The sequence below is a fragment of the Octopus bimaculoides genome, chromosome 7, assembly GCF_046866305.1.
Source record: "Octopus bimaculoides isolate indiv1 chromosome 7, ASM4686630v1, whole genome shotgun sequence".
Classification (NCBI taxonomy): domain Eukaryota; kingdom Metazoa; phylum Mollusca; class Cephalopoda; order Octopoda; family Octopodidae; genus Octopus; species Octopus bimaculoides.
This window is the reverse complement of record NC_142934.1, coordinates 66,420,463-66,440,706: the sequence shown is the minus strand read 5'-3', so window position 1 is coordinate 66,440,706 and position 20,244 is coordinate 66,420,463. Positions and strand designations below refer to the sequence as shown.

The 20,244-nt window shown below is 38.2% G+C and overlaps 1 protein-coding gene across 3 annotated transcripts in view; it reads left to right on the top strand.

The window, feature by feature from the left end:
• The window catches only part of LOC106872833 (uncharacterized), a 62,702-nt gene that overhangs the window by 15,906 nt on the left and 26,552 nt on the right, over positions 1 to 20,244 (top strand). For all 3 annotated transcript variants that reach the window (XM_089355471.1, XM_014919959.3, XM_089355470.1), the window contains 9 exons: positions 2,163 to 2,228; positions 3,343 to 3,480; positions 4,964 to 5,212; positions 7,390 to 7,474; positions 8,743 to 8,987; positions 10,219 to 10,326; positions 11,594 to 11,710; positions 15,256 to 15,493; positions 16,980 to 17,016. In XM_089355471.1, the coding sequence (XP_089211597.1) occupies positions 2,163 to 2,228; positions 3,343 to 3,480; positions 4,964 to 5,212; positions 7,390 to 7,474; positions 8,743 to 8,987; positions 10,219 to 10,326; positions 11,594 to 11,710; positions 15,256 to 15,493; positions 16,980 to 17,016 (1,283 nt within the window). The remainder of the gene's footprint in view (positions 1 to 2,162; positions 2,229 to 3,342; positions 3,481 to 4,963; positions 5,213 to 7,389; positions 7,475 to 8,742; positions 8,988 to 10,218; positions 10,327 to 11,593; positions 11,711 to 15,255; positions 15,494 to 16,979; positions 17,017 to 20,244) is intronic.

The window sequence follows — 20,244 nt, the reverse complement described above, 5'->3', positions numbered from 1 at the left end:
GTTTTTTGGATTTGTAATCTTTCCAATTGTTGTGTGAGACTCAAGCTGGTAGGAAACCAGAGCTGTGAGACTGTAGTCACATTAGCATAAGTGATTTTATTACTCATTAGATTTATAGCAGGTCTATTTCTAAGGAAAGTTCTCAGCCTTCTTATCACAAAACACCCAACAACAATGTAGGAGCAGTACATGCTATCAGTCAGCAAGCAATGACATGTCCCATGCTGCTCTGTGCTCCAGGGTACAGCAAAGCAGCTGAAGGAAGATTTTGAATTTATCTCTGTGTAAGCTGTAATCACAATTAATTTTGATTGTTGTTATTATTATTATGTTTTAAGGTGGCAAGGGTTAAGTTATGTCGTTTTACATTCTGGGTTGAAATCTTTCTGAACATCACTTTTCTTTCATCTTTTAGGGCCTAGGCTAATTGGCTACATTTCTTCTCCAAAAGATGTGGCCATATGCCTCTATCTTAAATCATTATTGTTATCATTATTACTCATAGTGAACTGTTTATGGGTTGGACAAAGTGATTAGCAGCATTTCTCCTGGCTCTGAGCTCAAATTTTGCTGAGGTTGACTTTGCCTTCTGTCCTTTTGGGATTGATAAAATAAGTACCAGTTGGGTGCCTCTGGTCAATGCAATCAACTAGCTCCCTCCCCATCCCCAGATTTTTCAGACCTTGTGCTTATAGTAGAAAGAATTGTTTAACATAGTGAAAACAGCAAACTGGCAGAACTGTTGGCATGTTGGACAAAATATTTAGTGGTATTTCTTCTGGCTGTTTTCACTCTGAGTTCAAATTCCACTAAGGTCAAACTTTGCCTTTCACCCTTTCACAGTTGATAAATTATGTATCAATTGAGCACTGGGTTGGGGAGTCAATGTAATTGACTTAACCCCTTATCTAAAATTGCTATCCTTGTACCAAAATTTGAAACCATTACTAAACATAGTGTTAGAAATGTTTTGTTTGTCATTGAGAAATTTCATCTTTCATTATGTGACTTCCTTTGTGTTCTGAGAGGTTCCAGCTGCGGAGAGTGTTTATGTTATAATCATATCCAGTCTTTTTGCTTGAGTGGAAATTTAATTACAGAGACTTCTTTTATAGTTGAGTGCAAGCTGTCTTTCTTGATGTAGTGAGTTAAAACTAATTTTTAATAAATCAGAATTTTATACATGGCTGTGTAGCAAGAAGCTTGCTTCCTAAACACAAAGCTCCAGGTTCAGTCCCACTGCATGGTATCTTTCACAGGTGTCTTCTACTATAACCTTGAGCTGACCAAAATCTTGTGAGTGGATTTGGTTGACAGAAACTGAAAGAAGTTTGTTGTGTGTGTGTATGTGTGTGTGCTTGTGTGTGGGTTTGTTTCTGTGTTTGTCTCCCACCACTACTTGTCAACAGGTGTTGGTGTGTTTATGTCCCCATAACTTAGCAGCCTGGCAAAAGAGAACAGGCTGAATAAGTATCAGGATTACAAAAAAATAAGTACTGGTGGGAGGGGGTGATTCATTTGACAAAAAATTTTTCAAGGCGGTGCCCCAGCATGGCTACAGTTAAATAACTGAAACAAGTAAAAGATAAAAGATGTAATGAGTAGACAAGCCATTAGTATTTATGACAATTGCTCTCAAATGGTGCAACATTTTAGTTATTAAGAATTAAATGAAAATATTAAGTGGGAAATGACACTTTATCTTTTACTAGTTTCAGTCATTGGACTGTGGCTATGCTGAGGCACCACCTTGAAGTGGGGGTGAGGAGCACTAACACAAAGACACAGACACACATACACACTCATATACAATGGGTTTCCATGCAGTTTCCATTTACCAAATTTACTCACAAGCCATTAGTCGGAGCTATAGTAGAAGACACTTGCCTAAGGTTCGATGCAGTGGGACTGAACTCAAAACCATGTGGTTGGAAAGCCATCTTCTTAACCACACAACCATACCTGTGCTTAAACACTGCCAACAACTTGAGACATGTTTCAGTCTTATGAAACCACTTCAGCAAAGCATATTATTAGTTTGGTTTTATTCTTATAAGCTGTCTTCTTAAAGCTAATAATTTCCTTCAAATTGCTGCCAGCGACACTGCCTCATGTCATTGCTTTCCACATTTCTCTTCTGACTGTGACCTCCTTTGTTCCAGAACTCACAAGAATACTTAACTCACCAACTGGGAAGTGTGGAAGAGAGAATCAAGAAGCATGAACAGGTAAGAGTTAATTTTAAAGGATTTTGTATTTGTTATTGTTTCTGTTTAAGCCTCAGTTTAGATTGCATTTTACATTCCAGTTGTAAACATCCTGTCATTTATTTAGATAAATGTACACAGGACTACAATAACCAATGTACCATTCTCTTTTTAAGACATTTGCATATGATACAAGGGAGATTTCACTTCTGTTTCTTGCAGCTTGAGCAACCATATAGAGACACTCTAATATTGTGGTGTAAAAGTGGGGTTAAGTGTCAAACTTGCTTGCAATATATGTGTGTGTGTGTGTGTGTGTGTGTGTGTGTGTGTGTGTGTGTGTGTGTGTGTGGAGAAAGAGATCCTCATCATTGTTTTCACATCTGCTTTTCTATGCTGGCATCAGTTGGACAAAAATGTTGTGAGGCAATATTTTGCAGCTGGATGCTCTTCCTGTCACAAATCCTTACTAGCTTTTCAAGTAAGAGATGTTTTTTTTTTTTTTGTAATTGTATTCACAAGGTACAACTACAACTGTATTGTTTACAACAGACTCCAACATGATGCCACCATGGATTGTGCTCAAACTGTGATGTGCATAAGTGTGCATGCACACACACACACTCACAATGACAGGAAGGGCATCAAGCTGTAGAGGATCTGCTTCAATAAATTCCATCCAACCCATGCAAGCACAGAAAAGTGGATATAAAAATGAACAAAGATGATAATATTGGTGATATATGATGAAGTATATATATATATATATATATATATATATATATATATATATATATATATATATGACTGGCTTCTTTCAGTTTCTGTCTACCATATTCATTCACAAGGCTCTGACAGCCTGGAGCTATTGTAGAAGATACTTTCCTAAGGTACTGTGCTGTGGGACTGAACCCAAAACCATATGGTTAGGAAGCAAGTTTCTCAACTATAAAAGCATACCTGTGCCTGTATTATTGTCCTTAAAAGTGATTATCTTGTTCTTTTTTCTTTTCTTTTTCTTTTATATTCAGATTCTTAACAGCACAATGTTGTAAATGTTTCTGACTTGTGAAATTATTTCCCTTTGCTATTTATTACTGTCAGGGTTTTATTGATGTTGTCTTTAATCCTATAGAAGGAGAATGAACTCAAGCAACAGATTGAGAAACTACAGAAGGAGCTTTCTAAAGTCAGCAAGGAGAGTCACAAGAGGAAGAAACTGTTGATGGCCCAACAGCAGCTCATTCATGGTGTACCTGGGAATTACCATAAGGTACTTGATGCTTTTATAAGTTACACTGTGGTATTATGTGTGCGTAGGTTAGCTCTAACATTAAGGCTGCTGTTGTTGTTACTGGTGGGAGCAACAGTAGCCCTATTGTGATTGGCTACATGGTGGTGGTGGTGGTAGTGGTGGTGGGCTAACTGTGCTGTTGGTACTGCTGCTGTTTCACACATCTTGATTTACTGCTTTGTAGTGAATTATGGGTAGTATTGATCTGTTGCTATTAGTGATGAAATTTGGATAGTTGTTATTGTTTAACCCCAAGTCAAACTTGAGTAAATCTATGATCAAAACCAACCAAACAATGACCATTCCTTCTTTTCAGCATGTACCTTAGAATATATTATCCAATCCATCTTTTTTTGGAGATGGCAGAGTAAAACATGTGGAGCGGGGTGCATGGCTTAGTGGTTAGGATGTTGCACTCATGATCATAAGATTGTGGTTCCAATTCTTGGATCAAGTGATGCATTGAGTTCTTGAGCAAAACATTTCGCATTACTCCAGTCCACTCAGTTGCTAAAATTGGGTTACCATACAATGGACTAGTGTCCTATCAAGTAGGGGAATATATGCACCACAGAATCCAGGAATCCAGCCTTATGAGCCTATGACTCAGGAAGGACCTTTGATCCTTTTTTTTTTATGAGTGTAGGAAATTTGGCTGATATTTCTAGTAGCCTAAGCAATCATATAAAGGCTTCCTTGTAGGCTCGTTTATAGTCGTGTTAGTTGGTATTGAATGATAGTTAGATTGGTAGGCTGTGATCAGTGTTGGTTTGATGGATATTGATGTAATATTGAAACAGTTTAGGGGTTATGTCAATTTGAGGGGTATCCAAATTGATGGAGGATGCTACTTTTACAGTTTTGGACAGAATGGAGAAATAGTTTGCTCATGCAAAACAAGTTTTAAGATCAGTGAAGCTTGGGTGATAGCTCAAATGGCAAGATAAGTAGTGGTGGCTCAACATTAAGAGATTAATGATGGCTTATAGGTGAAGGTTGGCAGTGGTTGTAGTTGGAAATTATGGTAATGACTTGAAAGAATAGTTTGACTAGGTTTGAGAAAGAGGATTGGTATGGCTAAAAAATCATAGCATAATGGTTATAACTACAGATTGCAATAATAAATTGAACAGTATTTGCCATTTCTGTTACTTATATATTTCAGTTAATTAGAACAATTCTATTTATAAATAAATAAATACCATATTTACTTGTGTATAAGTTGCAGTAATGTATATAAGTTGCTCTCCTAATTCAGTGTTAAATCTTAGTACAAATTATTTTCCCTTCGTAGTTTCAACTTTGCCCCATAAATAAGTGACACCTTAGTTTTTCAGTTAAAATGAAACATGATATAGGGTGCCTCGACACATGAGTATATACAGTAATTCTATTTTACATTTCCTCCAAACTTCATTTTTAAATTCTTCCTTATATTTTTTTCTAACCTTTTTCTTTGCAGTGTCCTTATTGTCCGAAAGCATTTCTACATCACTCATACTTACAGACCCATTTGACAAAGCGACACAGTGACCTCACAGTGGTCCCTACCACTGCAGTAAACACAGATGGTGACAGTAGTAGTGGCCATGGCAGTGGTAGTCGTAGTATCGTGCCAACATCAGATACTAACAACTTGGCTTTTGAAAAGGAACTGAAGTTGCTCAGGGATCATCTGCAAGCCTTTGAAGAAAGAGACACTCAAAAACATGTAAATTTCTCTTGAATCTATTAATATTGGTTTCAAATTTTGACACAATGCCAGCAAGTTTGAGGGAGGGACTAACTCAATTATACTGATCCTGGTGATCAACTGGTATTTATTTTGTAGACTCCAAAATGATGAAAAGTAAAGTTGACCTTGGTGGAATTTAAACTCGGGTGTAAAGACAGACGAAATACCTCTAAGCATTTTGCCTGGTGTCTTGAATATATTAATATTAAAACTTCATATTTACATCATGGACTGATTTAAATTCAGAGTATCATCATCACCATTATCTAATATCTGTTTTCCCTGCTAGTATGGGTTGGACAGTTTGACAGGATGTAAAGAGGGTTGCATTGAGCTCCAGTATCAGCTTTGACATAGTTTCTATTGCTGGTTGCCCTTCCAAACACCAACCATTTTACAGTGTGTATTGGATGCTTTTTTTTTTTTCTTTTACACCACAAGCACAAAGGAAGAGAAGGAAAAATCCCTTTGGTTGAGTTGGGGGTGGTGGCTTTGAGAGGAGGGGAGATGGTTTTATGCTAGGTGTTGAAAGGCTAAAGTATGATAGAGAAACAAGCACAAGTGTGTTGCTCTAGAAGAGATACATGGCTACCCCACAATGCATAAGAGTCGATGAGAGTAGCTAAAAACTAGATAGAGATGATGGTAATGATATGTTAGAGCATCACATGATGATATAAGAAGGTAAGTATAAGAGAGACTGCAGACAGTGGAGCAATGGTGGTGGAGATAATTTCATATGAGTGTCAGAGGAGGGCAACAGATGGTTAAAGATGGAAGTAGAGGTGAATGTAGTGAGTAATGAATAAGGGGTGAGTATAGCTGATGGAAAATATTAGTATGGAGTTGAGTAAAGTGAGGTATCAATAGCTTCATGTTAGGATGGTCGACTTAATCTCATTATGCAATTTAACACCACCATCTGATACCTTTGGTGTCTTTAGCGGAGTCCATTCTGTTGCAAGAATTTAGGTGAGATCCCTGGTTTGAGGATACCTCTCACCCACCATCATTAATAGGGAGGTGATATGCAAGGTGAAGTACAGTAATAGAAATGGAGTTCAGAGGTATGTAAGCATGGTTAAAGTGAGTGGGAAAATAATGGTGGAGTGGAGTCATTGATGGTGGATATGAGGAGGTGTAGAGAATGATGGCAAATATGAGCAGTGTTGAAGATGAGGTATGGCAGGTCTGAGATGTAGAGGAGAGGGAGAGATAAGTGAAGGTACAGGAAATGGTGTGGGGGGGGGTTATAGATGAAAAATGATGTGGGGAGGATTGAAACTGAGAACAAAGGGTGGCTATTAATAGTAAGTTGTTCTAAAGGAGCTCAAAAATAAAGGAGGTAGGTTGAAATGTGCTGGTTATCTCAAGAGATTATAACAGCTTGGTAGTGCCTTAGAAGAATGATGGCAGGATGGGTTTAAGGAGGATGAGATATAGGGAATGCTTGCTAGAAAACATTGGGTTCAGGGGCAAGACCTAGCATGTTTAGGCATAAACAAAATGCTCTTAGGGCCTCATTTTCTCCATGATGAACAAGTTTTCCCGAGCACAGTAAATTACCAATTATCTTGGTCCTTTGTCATCTCATCTGTGAGAGAATTAAGTGGGTTGAGTTGGTGGTAGTGCTGCTGCCTCTGTGCAGGTTGCTATCTGAGAGGAGTTGGAGGCAGAGAGTGAGAGAGAGAGGGTCAACAACACATCTGTGATCTAATGGTTGTATCATATTGGCAAGTGACTGTTGAGCATGTGTGCAGGTGTCAACAGCTTCATGTTAGGGTGGTAGACTTAATCTTACCATGCAATTTAACACCACCATCTGATACCTTTGATGTCTTTAACAGAATCCATTCTGTTACAAGAATTTAGGCAAGGTCCCTAGTTTGAGGATACCTCCCACACACCATTCCACAAGTCTCAGAGGCCCCCGCCTTTCCTCCAGACTGACAGATAAAACGAAGAAAAGTATATAAACAATACTTTGATGTAGGTTACATTTTTGCATTGTAGAGGTCATCCATCGATCAAAGTTGAAGTATTTTCTGATGCTTGAGGTGGAAACCCTAGTCTTTAGGATATTAATAAGGGTTGATTATTGAAATTCTATATTATTCAATTAGTAATGTGTTTTTACTCTTACAATTTTCCAGAAAGAGATTGCCAATATGTGGAAGTTATTCCATGAAAGGGATTTGCAATATGAAGCCAATCTTAAAGAATTAATGAAAAAATTTTGTAAGTTTAAACACCTGAAATTAATTCTCTTTCTATGTATTTACAATTTGTCCAGTTGAGCAATATATACCCAATTAACTACATACTGTCTACTTAACTAGAAGCTGTCCAGTTAAATACATTTGTCCAGTGAATTACAAGCTACTCAATAAACATATGTATCCATTTAGTTATCAACTGTCCTCCATAACTTACAAGCTGTCCAGCAAATCATAAGCTGTCCACGTAATTACAAACTGACCACTTAATTACAATCTATCCAGTTTATTATAGTCTGTCCATTTAATTGCATTGTCTCCAGTTAATTACAAGCTACCCATTCAGTCAGATGACCACTTAATTTCATCATCTCCAGTTAATTACAAGTTACCCATTTAATTAGATGCCTCTTTAATTAGAGTCAGTCCAGTTAATTACCCTCTTTCCACTTAATTTCAAGTTATCCCTATTTAATTACAAGCTGCCTATTAATTTGCAATGTGTTCAGTTAATTACAGTCTGTCCAGTTCTTATTACTGTTAGGGAATTGAACAATTTGAAAATGTCACTTCTTGCCTATTTTTTCTGGTGGTAGAATTAAATGTTTATAAGGTAACAGTAAAATTATTCAAAATGGAATCTGGGACATGAACTCTGTCTTTTGAGGTGATATTGAAGAAGGCTATGAGAGAAAGCTAGGTGTGCCAACCCCAGTAATTCAGAATCTTGCCAGAGTAGCATTCATGTAGTGTATCTTGGACTAACTCAGTCTGGTAGAACCTCTCTTTACCTAAGATATAGTCATGTAAGGATTTGAACTGAACTCTACAAATTAAGGAAATAGTCATCAAATTTACATCAGAGTTGTCATTACTGTGTAATGCTTATGTCACAGCTTAGAGTTCAGTTTCTTGGTCACAGACATACATGGTGCAATAGGATATGAGCACGCATGCACACACACACACACACACACACACGTGTGTGTGTGTGTGTGTGTGTGTGTACCATTATCATCATTTTAATGTCCACTTTTTCATGCTTGCTTGGGTCAGACAGAATTCACCAAGACGGGTTTTCTGACCGGATGCCATTCCTGTCACCAACCCTCATCCACTTCCAAGCAAGGTGATATATCCCCCATGGCTCAACATGTTTTTATGAAAGATTGGAAATGAATGACAACACGTGTATGATGGTGATGCTTGTTTACAACTATCATGCAATGTTAAGGCAAGGAGAAACAAACACACATTGATACAATGGAAATACTTATGTTTATTTTGCAGCTGTCAAGCAAACAAATTTGGGTGCCATCCGTGATGATGATGATGAAGTCGATGCTGTTCCTCAAACCTTACCAAAGAATATGTCAAGACGAGTAGTTCAAGACAGCAACAAAAAGAAAAAGTCAGTAGTGTTAGCTCATCAGGAAAACAAAGCTGTAATTTCTGCAGCACCGAAAGAAAGTCAGGAAGATTTAGCTGTGTTCAGAAAGGAAACCAAACTTTCAGAGAAACTATTGCAGAAAAAGGTAACATATGTCTGAACATAGAAGTTGCATTCCTTAAATGTTTAGGCTTGAAGAATGGTGGCACACAACTTATGAGTTCAGGCTTTGCTAAGGGACTAGTAAGCTTATTCTTAAGCAACTTTTACATCATTCTACAGACCGCTATACCACACAGCTCCAGTATCCTACATACCTCAATGCTACAACATACTAAAGCGGTGAGCTGGCAGAAACATTAGCATGCAGGGGTCTGTATTTTGTAATAAAGAGAGTCACTTTATTAATTCGTTGGCTGCAGGTTGTATTGTCCCTGAATTGGTAGAAGGGAAAAATGCTGAAGCTTGGATTTTTGTTATTGGCGCAAACATTGATGTGTTGGCTGAATGCTATTTTTCTGTTTTTGGAAATTTTGATCTGGGATCTGTGCAGACCCATCCTTTGACGTAGACTGTTTTTTGTTTGGCCTATGTATTGCTCTTGACACCCAGAGTAGGTTAGTGCATATATCAGGTTCTCCGAAGTATATGTGAAGCTGTTTTTCACTCTTAAACGTTGTCCCTGTTTGAAGGAGAACTCTGATCCCTCAATTAAATTAATGCATATCCCACAGTTGGGTCTGTCTGATTTGGCATGATTTCTATGACTGCATGCCCTTCCTAACGTCAACCACTCCAAGAGTGTAACAGGTGCTTTTACATGCCACCAACGCAGGTGCCATTTGCATGACGCCAGTATATGCCATGACTGCAATTTTACTTGGCTTGGTGGGTCTTCTTAAGCATGGCATAATGGTTTAAAAAAGTCTTGGGGACAATTTGTTAAACTAAAACCCTTCAAAGTGGTGCTCCAGCATGGCTACAGTCAAATGACTGAAGCAAATAAAAGAATAAAAGAATATATGGACATGCTTACAAAATCAAAAAACAACACAGCACCCATGACTTTCGGAAACATTTTTTTGCACTCAGAATTGCTGAACCATAGAATAAACTACCTGAATCAGTTTGTTAGCAATCAAAACACTACATCTTTCAAATCTTCTCTCCTTCCTAACATTCGCCAACAGTACACCTGATGCCCCCCACCCCAGTTTCTTCTTCGTTTTTTTTTTAAGACTTCTACACTTCCTGTGCATATTCTATGAACTGTTCATGCAGTTTTGGTTACTTTTTCTGATGAGTTGTTGTGCACCTGAGCACTGGTTATGGTGAAAATGATGATGAAGACCTTATTATTTAATTTTTGTGTTTAGATTCAAAACCTTGAGAAAAACTTCACTTCACACTTGAAAGAACAAGAGAAAATGTGGCATTTGCAGATGGAGGAATTGAAGAAAAAGCATGAAGAGGAAATGTTACAGGTCAGTTGAGATGATAAAGTTTCTTTTAGCATAGAAGACTGTTTGTTCAAAATCTGTTCTGTTGCAAATTACATGAATGAAACAGTCACAACTGCTTTGGGTGTTTTGGTGAGGTCTCAACTGCTAACTATATAGTTCTGTAGATTCCATCTACCCAAAAGTTAGTACCACAGTGAGGTGCAGACTGCTGAGCTGTAAGTAGATACCACAGTGAATTAGATTCCACCAAGTAGTAGGTAGGTTCCACATTGAGATATTGTACACCAAACTGTAAGTACCACTGGAAAGTACAGTTGACCTTGATGTAAGTAGTTACCTGTGAGATTCACTCCAACTGTACATAGAGATTACAGTGAGGTATAGTCTACCTAACTGTAAGAAGGTACCACAGTGAAGTACAGTCCACATAAATGCAAGTAGGTACCACAATGAGGTACAGCCCACCTAGCTGTTACTAGGTACCACAGAGAGATATTCACCTCACTGTAAACCGCAGCAATAGCTGCTGTTGCATATTGCTGAGTTTTATTTGTGCAATGTAAAATGTTTATTTGCAGCAGAGCAGTGCCTTATTCAGGTAAATATTTTATTACACATTATTTTCATGTTATATACTTGTTGATGGTCTGTCTCTGTCCAACGATGACAAAGTTTGTGTTCTCAGTGATTAGTGCATGTGACTCCGCAATCCAAAGCTGGAAGCACACAGGTACCCATAGATGTCACAGTGATAGTCTGTTGACTGGATTGAGGTAGACACTACTTTGTGGTCCTCTTCAAAGGCAGCTACTGCTTATGAGGTGAGAGACCTCCATGTTGATCTGCCTGAGGCAGAGGCTTCAAGTTCCAGTGGACTAATGAGGTTGTTTTTCAGCATGTCTTTGTACCTTAGTTTAGGCCTTCCTTGTAATCGTCTCTACTCCACTCTATGGATGTGAAACATTGACCCCCATGCCATCAGCATATCAAACAGCTGGAACAGTTTCACACAAGGGCACTGCACAGGATCATGGGCATATTTGCTGGAAGGACAGTGACAAACCAAGAAGCATTGGACACAGCTGGTTCAATAATATTGTTGAAGGCTCAGTTATGCTGGACTGGCCACATCATCAGAGTGACTGATAATTGTGTATACACTTGGAGGTATTAATTGCAATGCTCGAATATACATGATATTTGGCTATATTTGATACATATTAAATACCTGTAATATACTGTGTCTTTCCAAATCATTGGTATGTGTGTCTAAATTGTCTGATCTTAGAAGAGCCAGGAGAAAATCCAGCAGAACAAAAAGAAGGCCCCCACTGTGACCAAAGCTGCTAAAAGGAAGCTGAACTTCTTCCAAAAGTCTGAAAAGTCAGCAATATCAAAGAAACAGGTATGTATTGTCTGTTGAGTATCTTTAATGCTGTCTGGTAACATGTCTCTAGATTTGAGTAATAATGTTGTGGGGGCAGGGATGTGTTAGTTTTGTTGTGCTTGTCATTGACACTATCTAGTTGAGCATGCTCTTTTCTAAGATGTTAGGAGTTTTCTGAAAGAAATTTGGCTACAGGTCAAGGAAAGACATAGAGACACTCTCTTTGACTTGATTATTTATAATATAGCTTAGTGGAGTGGCATAATTGGTGGCGCATCAGACAAAATATCATGTAGTATTTAGTCACTTCCCTATTATATTCTGAGTTAAAATCTAATCCTAGTTAATTCTACCATTAATCCTTCTAAGGTTTATAAAATAAGTACCAGTCAAGTATTAGATCTGATTTCAATTTGTGGTTTTGTGCTTACATTAGAAAATCTTTGTTAATAGAGTGGTTAAGCCAGCGAGCCAATTTCATTACATAATCATCATTATAATAATAATAAGATGGGCTATAGCAAATATTCTGCTCAGTACCACAGATTTGCTTGTCAGTTGTTTGACCAGTTGAGCATGTCTCTCAGTGGCTGGCAATATGTGCATCTCTCACTACAAGCAGAAGTAGTGGGGAGGGGTCATCATAGCCATGTGCTGAGAGGAAGTCTTTGTGATTTGAATAACTCGCCTCTGGTACATAAAGACATACTCAGAACATGAAGACAGATGAAATGCTGCTATATGGCCTGCAACAACATTAGAAATCATTACATTACTATTATTATTTAAGGTGGCGAGCTGGCAGAATTATTAGCATGCCAGGCAAAATGCTTAGCAGCAGTTCGTCTATAATTACATTCTGAGTTCAAATTCCACTGAGGTCGACTTTGCCTTTCATCCTTTCAGGGTCAATAAATTAAACACTAGTTGTGTACAGGATCGATCTAATCGACTGCCCCCCCCCACCTCCCACCAAATTTCGGGCTTTGTGCCTATAGTAGAAAGGATGATTATTATTTATGACTATTATTATTATTATTATTATTATTATTATTATTATTGAGTGAGAGCAGTGCATGCCATAAAAGTGACACTGGGGTAAAATATACAAAGCTCAGTATACCCATCATGACTACCCGTCTGATATGGGTACACCTGGAATGTGCATCACAACCATATGTACATGACATGGTGATCTCATATCAAGATTAACAGAGCAGGACCTTACAGGTGGGGCCCTGTTAGAATTTTCTTCAGGTCGAGTAGCCCATCCCACTCAAAAGATCCTTGAATAAGGGTTGTTTAAGGATGTTGAATGAAACACCTATGAGGTGAATTATCCAAACCCCAAAGAATTCCTCCCGACACATGACTATTATGCTTCCTCACTACTTCTGCTTGTGATCAGAGATGCACATATTGTCAGCCACTAAGGGCCATGCTCAGCTGGTTAAGGTGAAACAACTGACAAGCAAATCTGTGGTATTGAGCAGAATATTTGCTATAGCCCATCTTTTATACCAAGAAGAAACAATGTACATGATAACACTTCTAATCAGTTAGGATGAGAAGCCATGAGAGCCACATTATTATTATTACCATTATTATTATGTTTTTCTGTAAAGCTAACAAAATGCTTAGCAGTACTTCTTCTGGCTTTATGTTCTGAATTCAAATACTGCCAAGGTCAAATTTGCCTTTAATCCTTTCAAGGTCAATAAAATAAGTATGAGTGGAGTACTGGGGTCGATGTAATCAATTTTCCCCACCACCTGAAATTGCTGGTTTTGTATCAAAATTAGCAAGAAACATTATTTTCTTCTGTCGTTGTATATTGATAGTGTCTGCTGCTTTACACATTAATTATTGTTTTGACAACTTTAAATGTAAACAGCCTTTCATTGTATTTGTATATGTTGACAATAAACTGAATTATAACATTTAAAAGCTGAAATTTATAGTGCAGCAAGGGTCCTATGATTTATTGGTAATTGTAAAGAAGTGATATGTTTCAGAAGCACAAGTTACTTGGTGCCAAACTACTTACTATTAACCTGAATTATTGACTTCAATTATTTACCATAGCTTCTAAGGTCTTACTGCAGTTTTCCATCAACCAAATTCACTCACAAGGCATTGGTTGAGCTGGGGCTGTAGTAGAAGACTCTGTTTTGCTCCAGATACCACACAGTGGCACTGAACCCCAAACCATGTGGTTGTAAAGTAAACTTCTTAACCACACAGCCTTTACATACATGTGTGTGCATATCAGCACAAACTCTGCCAAATTAGATTGGAGCCTGGTGTAGCCATCCGGTTGCACCAGTCCTCAGTCAAATCGTCCAACCCATGCTAGCATGGAAAGCGGACGTTAAACGATGATGATGATGATGATGATGATATGTAAAATATTGGCAGAGGTGGTGGCTGTTTCTTATGCCTGAGAATTACACTTTCCTTCTGAATGAGTGCTTCCTTCATGTTCATGTACATCACGCATTCATTATGTTCTTTACAGTTTCCTTTTTCTTTTGGCTTCAAAAAGGTCAGTTACAGTGGTGGTAATGATGGAGTTATGCCAATTGGAATGGTTCTGAGTTTCAGTTTCCCATGTTTTTGTCTCATTTTCAACCATTTTGAAGGTTGATTTTTAACTGATCTTTGTAACAGCAGAAAGGACATCCCCATGGTTAATTCACTGAAGAGTCTATGACAAGGAAAATCTATTTTCTTTCATTCTTACCACATGTCCTAACCATCAAAGCTCGTATTTCATTCCAGTTGATCCAATGCTTTGACTTCTGGATTTTTCTTGGACAGCATTGTTAGTTTTGAAGTCCTTCCATTTCATTTCATATTTGAGGTGGCATGAAGCTTTTGTTGAAATTCTCCACCTTTTTGAAATTCCAACAGTAAAAGCAGCCATGTTTCACAAATTTATAATAATGATCCTTTCTACTAAAGGCACATGGCCTGAAATTTGGCGGGAGGGGACTAGTCAATTACATCAATCCCCAAAAGAATGAATGGCAAAATCAACCTCGGCAGAATTTGAACTCAGAACAGAACAACAGGTGAAATACTGCTAAGCATTTCGTCCAGCATGCCAACAATTCTGCCAGCTTGCCACCATACAATCTGATAATAATAATACTTTCTATTATAGGCACAAGGCCTGAAATTTTGAGGGAGGGGGGGGCAGTCGATTAGATTGACCCCAGTACCCAACTGGTACTTAATTTATTGACTCTGAAAGGATGAAAGGCAAAGTTGACCTCGGTGAAATTTGAACTCAGAATGTACTGGCAGACGAAATACTACTGCTAAGCATTTTTCCCAGTGTGCTAACGATTCTGATAATAATTATAATACTGAGATGACAATAGCACAAAATACCATCAGTTTTGAGTTGGATAAATATTCTTAAAGATCTGTTTTTTTGTCATTTCTCTATATTATATGTGTAAAGAACCATTACATCAGAGAGGTGCAGTTTGTTATGTTAGATTTCACTCTATTTTCTTTTTTTTTAATTTTTTTTTAAATTTTTTTATTTTTGATAGACTCTTCCTTTGGAAAAGAAAGCATCAGTGGACACATTCAGTTTTCACATATCTCCAGTGAAGGATAGAGATGCTGACAGAGTAATAGATATGGTTGAGGAAATTGAAAACATTGAAGAGGATGATAACAATGATGAGGAGGAGGAGGAAGAAGAAGAAGAGGAGGAGGAGGAGGAGGAGGAGGAAGAAGAAGATGATGATGAAGATGAGGAAGAAGATTTAGAAAGAACTAATGATGGTAAAGATTAAATTTATATCTGGTTCTCCATGATAGCATCAGTTAGACAAGTAATTTATGTGATAGGATTGTGTTGTCATTGGGCATGCCATTTTATTCTAATTGTCACAACGAGGATGGTTAGGTTTGCCAATGGGCTGCAGTTTCAACCTGAATTATGTAGATTTTCTAAGAAACGTTGCTTTTGTCATAGTACAAAGACCTTTTTACTTTTGTCATGGCATCAGAAACTTCATAATTTTGAGAAAGATTAAGAGGCAGTGTGTAGTTATCAAAGACATTACACCAGTTTATTTGATAAGGTAAAATATAAAATGAAATGAGAAATGCAAGAAGGTATAAAAACTATAAAGAAACAGAATAAGCAATAGCTTTTTGTCTAATATTGCTGTTCCAGGAGGTATATTAGATATGAGATAAGTGAGATTAACCCTTTAGCATTCAAATTATTTTATCAAAAGCAGTGTATATTTATATTGTTTTAAACTAATCCTGCATTATCTTGTAGCTTCAAGATTTAGATGACTGATTGTTTATTTTTAGTATGACATTGTAGGGTAGGTATGAAAAGCTAGACTTAGCCACTTTGAGCATGAGAAAGGCAGAATACTTGGACCAGATATGGCCTGTTTAAATGCTAAACGGTTAATATGGTTGAAGTATTAAAAGTTCTTATGAAATGTTGGTGGTTCAGTGGTAGAATGCTCACCTGCCACATGAGCAGCCTGGATTTGATTCTCAGCTAGCACAAGCAATAAACTTTAGGGAGTTGAAATGGCAGAAACATTATTGTGCCAGAAAACAATGCTTAGCAGGATTTCTTTCAGCTTTACATTCTGATTTCAAATGCTACCTGGATCAACTTTGCCTTTCTTCCTTTCGGGGTCGATAAAATAAGTACCAGTTGAGTACTGGGGTTGTTGTAATCGACTTGCCCCATCCCCCAAAGCTGCTGGCCTTGTATTAAAATTTGAAACTAATATTAAAGGTTCTTGTATTGTAGAAATGTATAAGAGAGGAAAGTTCTTAACAAACCTGGTAGTCATCAATTGTGACGCTTCTAACCCACAAAGAACTACATTTTTGTAACCTACATATATTACTAGCAATGAAACGAGTGGGACCCTGGCTGTTACTGAGAGTAAATGACATAGAATGTACTTCTGGTTCCCTGACACCTACATTGGTCATAGTTAACACTCTTGTTACTGAGCATAACAAATGTGAAGTGAAACTCCGACACCCACCCACTTTCATTTACATGTAGTGACCAATGAAGCACCTGTTGTTGAGAGAAGATGTGTAGTGAAATCCTCTCCAACACACACACACACACACATATATATATATATATATATACACACACACACACACTGGGTGGGACAGCAGACTTAATTTGAGTTTCTATAGCAGCTAACATTCTTTTGTTAGGGCCGAGGCAAAAAAATGTTATAATTAAGTATCATGTAACTTATTTATATTTCAGATGACCATGGTACCCAAAACAGTCTCTATGATACCCAGTGAGTTAATATTTTTATTTCATATGTGCATGTATCATCATCATTATCATCATCATTTAACATCTGTGTTCCATGCTAGCATAGGTGGGATGGTACCACAAGAGCCTGCCAGGCTGAGGCCTGCACCGGACTTCTGTGACTGTTTTGGCAGGATTTTTACAGCTGGATGCCCTTCCTAACACCAACCACTCAGCAGAGTGGACTTAGTGCTTTTTATGTGGTACAAGCACAGGCGAGGTGAGTAGTGCTTTTTATGTGGTACAAGCACAGGAAAGGTGAGTAGTGCTTTTTATGTGGCACATGTACAGGCAAGTTCAGTTTTGGAAAGGTTTTTACCGCTAGATGCCCTTCCAAACATCAACCACTTTACAGTGTAGACTGGGTGCTTTTAAGCAGCACCTGCACTGATAGGGTCACCAAGCACTTGCAAGACAAAAACTTTTAAGAGAGGAAGAGGCATTGGAAGAGGTGGTGACGAAAAGATTATAGTGAGACAGATATAGGTGTCTTGCTGAAGAGGAAGTACAAGGTTACCCAGCCGGAGAGAGAAAGATCAGGAATGAAGACAGAAACAGGTGTGCTACTGCTAAGAAAATACATGGTTGCCCAGCCTGAGGGAAATGCCAGAGAAAGGGAGAGAGAGAGAGAGAGAGAGAGAGTGGGAGACCGCAGGATGGAGAAGGTGGCAAAATGCTGGGCCTGCTCATAAGGAATGGGGATCAGAGTATAAATAAGATGGTTGAGTGAAGGAAGAGAGAGGTATAGATAGTGGCAAGTGCCAGGGCATACGCTTGAGGTTCAAATGCCATGACATAAGTGGCAGGATATTGCGAAGGGAGTGCTATTAAAGAGTGCGAGTAAGTGGTGAAAGACCTGGGTATATATGGAGTTGGACGGGCTACCGGATAGCAATGATGCAGAGGTGCAGGGGTGTGAGAACAGGATTGGGGAATGAGAGCTCGACATAGTGAATGAAGGAGGAAATGCGAGAAAGAGAAGAGATGTAAACTGGTTTGTTGGGGTAGAGTGAGGGAAAAGTTTTCTCGTGTGGGTAGAACACCCAGGTCGGGGGCTAGCATTTGGCAATAAGAGTGAGACAAGACATGTGTGTAGAATGCACAGGTTGGGGCAAGCAGGCAGAGAGCGATGATACAGTGGCACTAGGCCAAGAGGACAAGATTAGGGAGTGGGAGGTAATCATAGTACATGAAGCAGAAATGTGATGAAGTGAAGGTATTTAGAGACGTAGTTTGGTTTGTTGTGGTAGAGTGTGTGAGAAGTTTTCTACACAGCGCTTCTAGAACTCAGTTTCGCTGATGTGGGTGGGTCTTCTCAAGAACTTCATATCACCAGACATCTCGGTCCATGGTCATTTCCTCCATGAAGTCCAACTTCCTGAGATCAGTCCTTACCACCTCATCATCATCATCATCATCATCATCATTTAACGTCCGCTTTCCATGCTAGCATGGGTTGGACGATTTGACTGAGGACTGGTGCAACCGGATGGCTACACCAGGCTCCAATAGCAAAAAATTTTCCACTAATACTTGTTAGTGTCTGACCCTAACTTGAGTGCTTTGTGAACTTTACCTGATTATGTCAGACTCTCATTTCATTGATGTCTGATGTTAGACTCAATCATGTCATCTTTCAGTGTGGGTTTGAGTTGAATACAATAATACATGTTCTGATAATATAAGCTAATGGCAAATGTGGTAGAGTGTTATAACAAAGAATGTTCTGGACTTGTAGTGTTTAATTTAAGCCCTCTACCAACCAATTAAGTTGACTTACAAATTGCGGTATCTTGCTAATGGGGAAAATTACTAGGAATAATATTCTTTTTTTAATGCAATGTTATTACCAGTTTAAATATGCCAGTGGGAAGTTCAAACTCGTAAACAAGCCATCCACTGTGTTTTGTTATGGAGAAAATTTCTTGCTACAAATGAATGGTGTAAATACACCTAAACCAGCTCACAGTGCTACCTATCCAGATTGTGAGTTACAAGCATTTCAGAATGGTGATCTCCTCTTCAGTCACAAAAACCAGATGGTGGGAGCTGATAAGGGAGACAATCTTTCTTATGTTATTCCAGTTGTTGTATGTCAGCTGGTAGCACTAATCAGTGGCTGGCTGTAAATAAATTTTCTCACTGACAAAACACAGTGAATGACTTGTTTATAAGTTCGAGCTTGCCACTGGCATATTTGAACTGGTAATAACATTACATTTATACACATCACTGCTTAGCGTTCCCACCTCAGTCTTTTTTTAATATTTTTCTTTTATAAGGCAGTGAACTGGCAGAATGGTTAGCACACCGGGCAAAATGCTTAGTGGTATTTCTTCCAACTCTATATTCAGAGTTCAAATGCTGCCTGGGTCAACTTTGCCTTTTATCACTTCAAGGTCAATAAATAAATTGAGCACTAAGGTCAATGTGATTGCTGGCCCTGTGCCAAAATTTGAAACCAATATTTTTCCTTTATAAGGAAATGAACTGGCAGAATTGTTAGCACACCAGGCAAAATGCTTAGAAGCATTTCTTCTGGCTTGACATTCAGGGTTTAAATGCCACCAGGGTCAACTTTGCCTTTCAGTAATTTGGGGTTGATAAAATAAGTACCAGTCAGGTACTGGGGTCAATGTAAATGACTTACCTCCTTACCTGGAATTGCTGGCCTTGTACCAAATTTTGAAATCAATATATTTCCTTGAAGGCAACAAGTCCAACATCCTGTCTTACATACACACATGAAAGTGTGTGGCTTAGTGGTTAAGGTGATGCATTCATGATGGAGAGATCATGGTTTCCATTCCTACACCAGGTGCTGCATTGTCCTATATATATATATATATATATATATATATATATATATATGCATGCAGTGTTTTGTGTGTGTGTGTGTGTGTGTATAGTAGAGAATATTCCCTAGAATGTCTGCTCTGTTTGATGTTTAATCAAGAAGAGCAATGATCCTTACCACTGAACACTATATGGTCTGTCTGAGCCAAGGACACTGCCTTTATTCATGTCATTTGTAAATAAACTGTTGACCAAAACAGATACAGCATTCTATGGTTTGTATACTACATTACCTACAACCAACTACAACATGACCGAGTGTATACATTATACAGACTTATGGGTACACACATGAATAGATATGTAGTGGATGGATTTGTAGATTTGCAACCAAGCTTCCAGTTACCTTAGATTA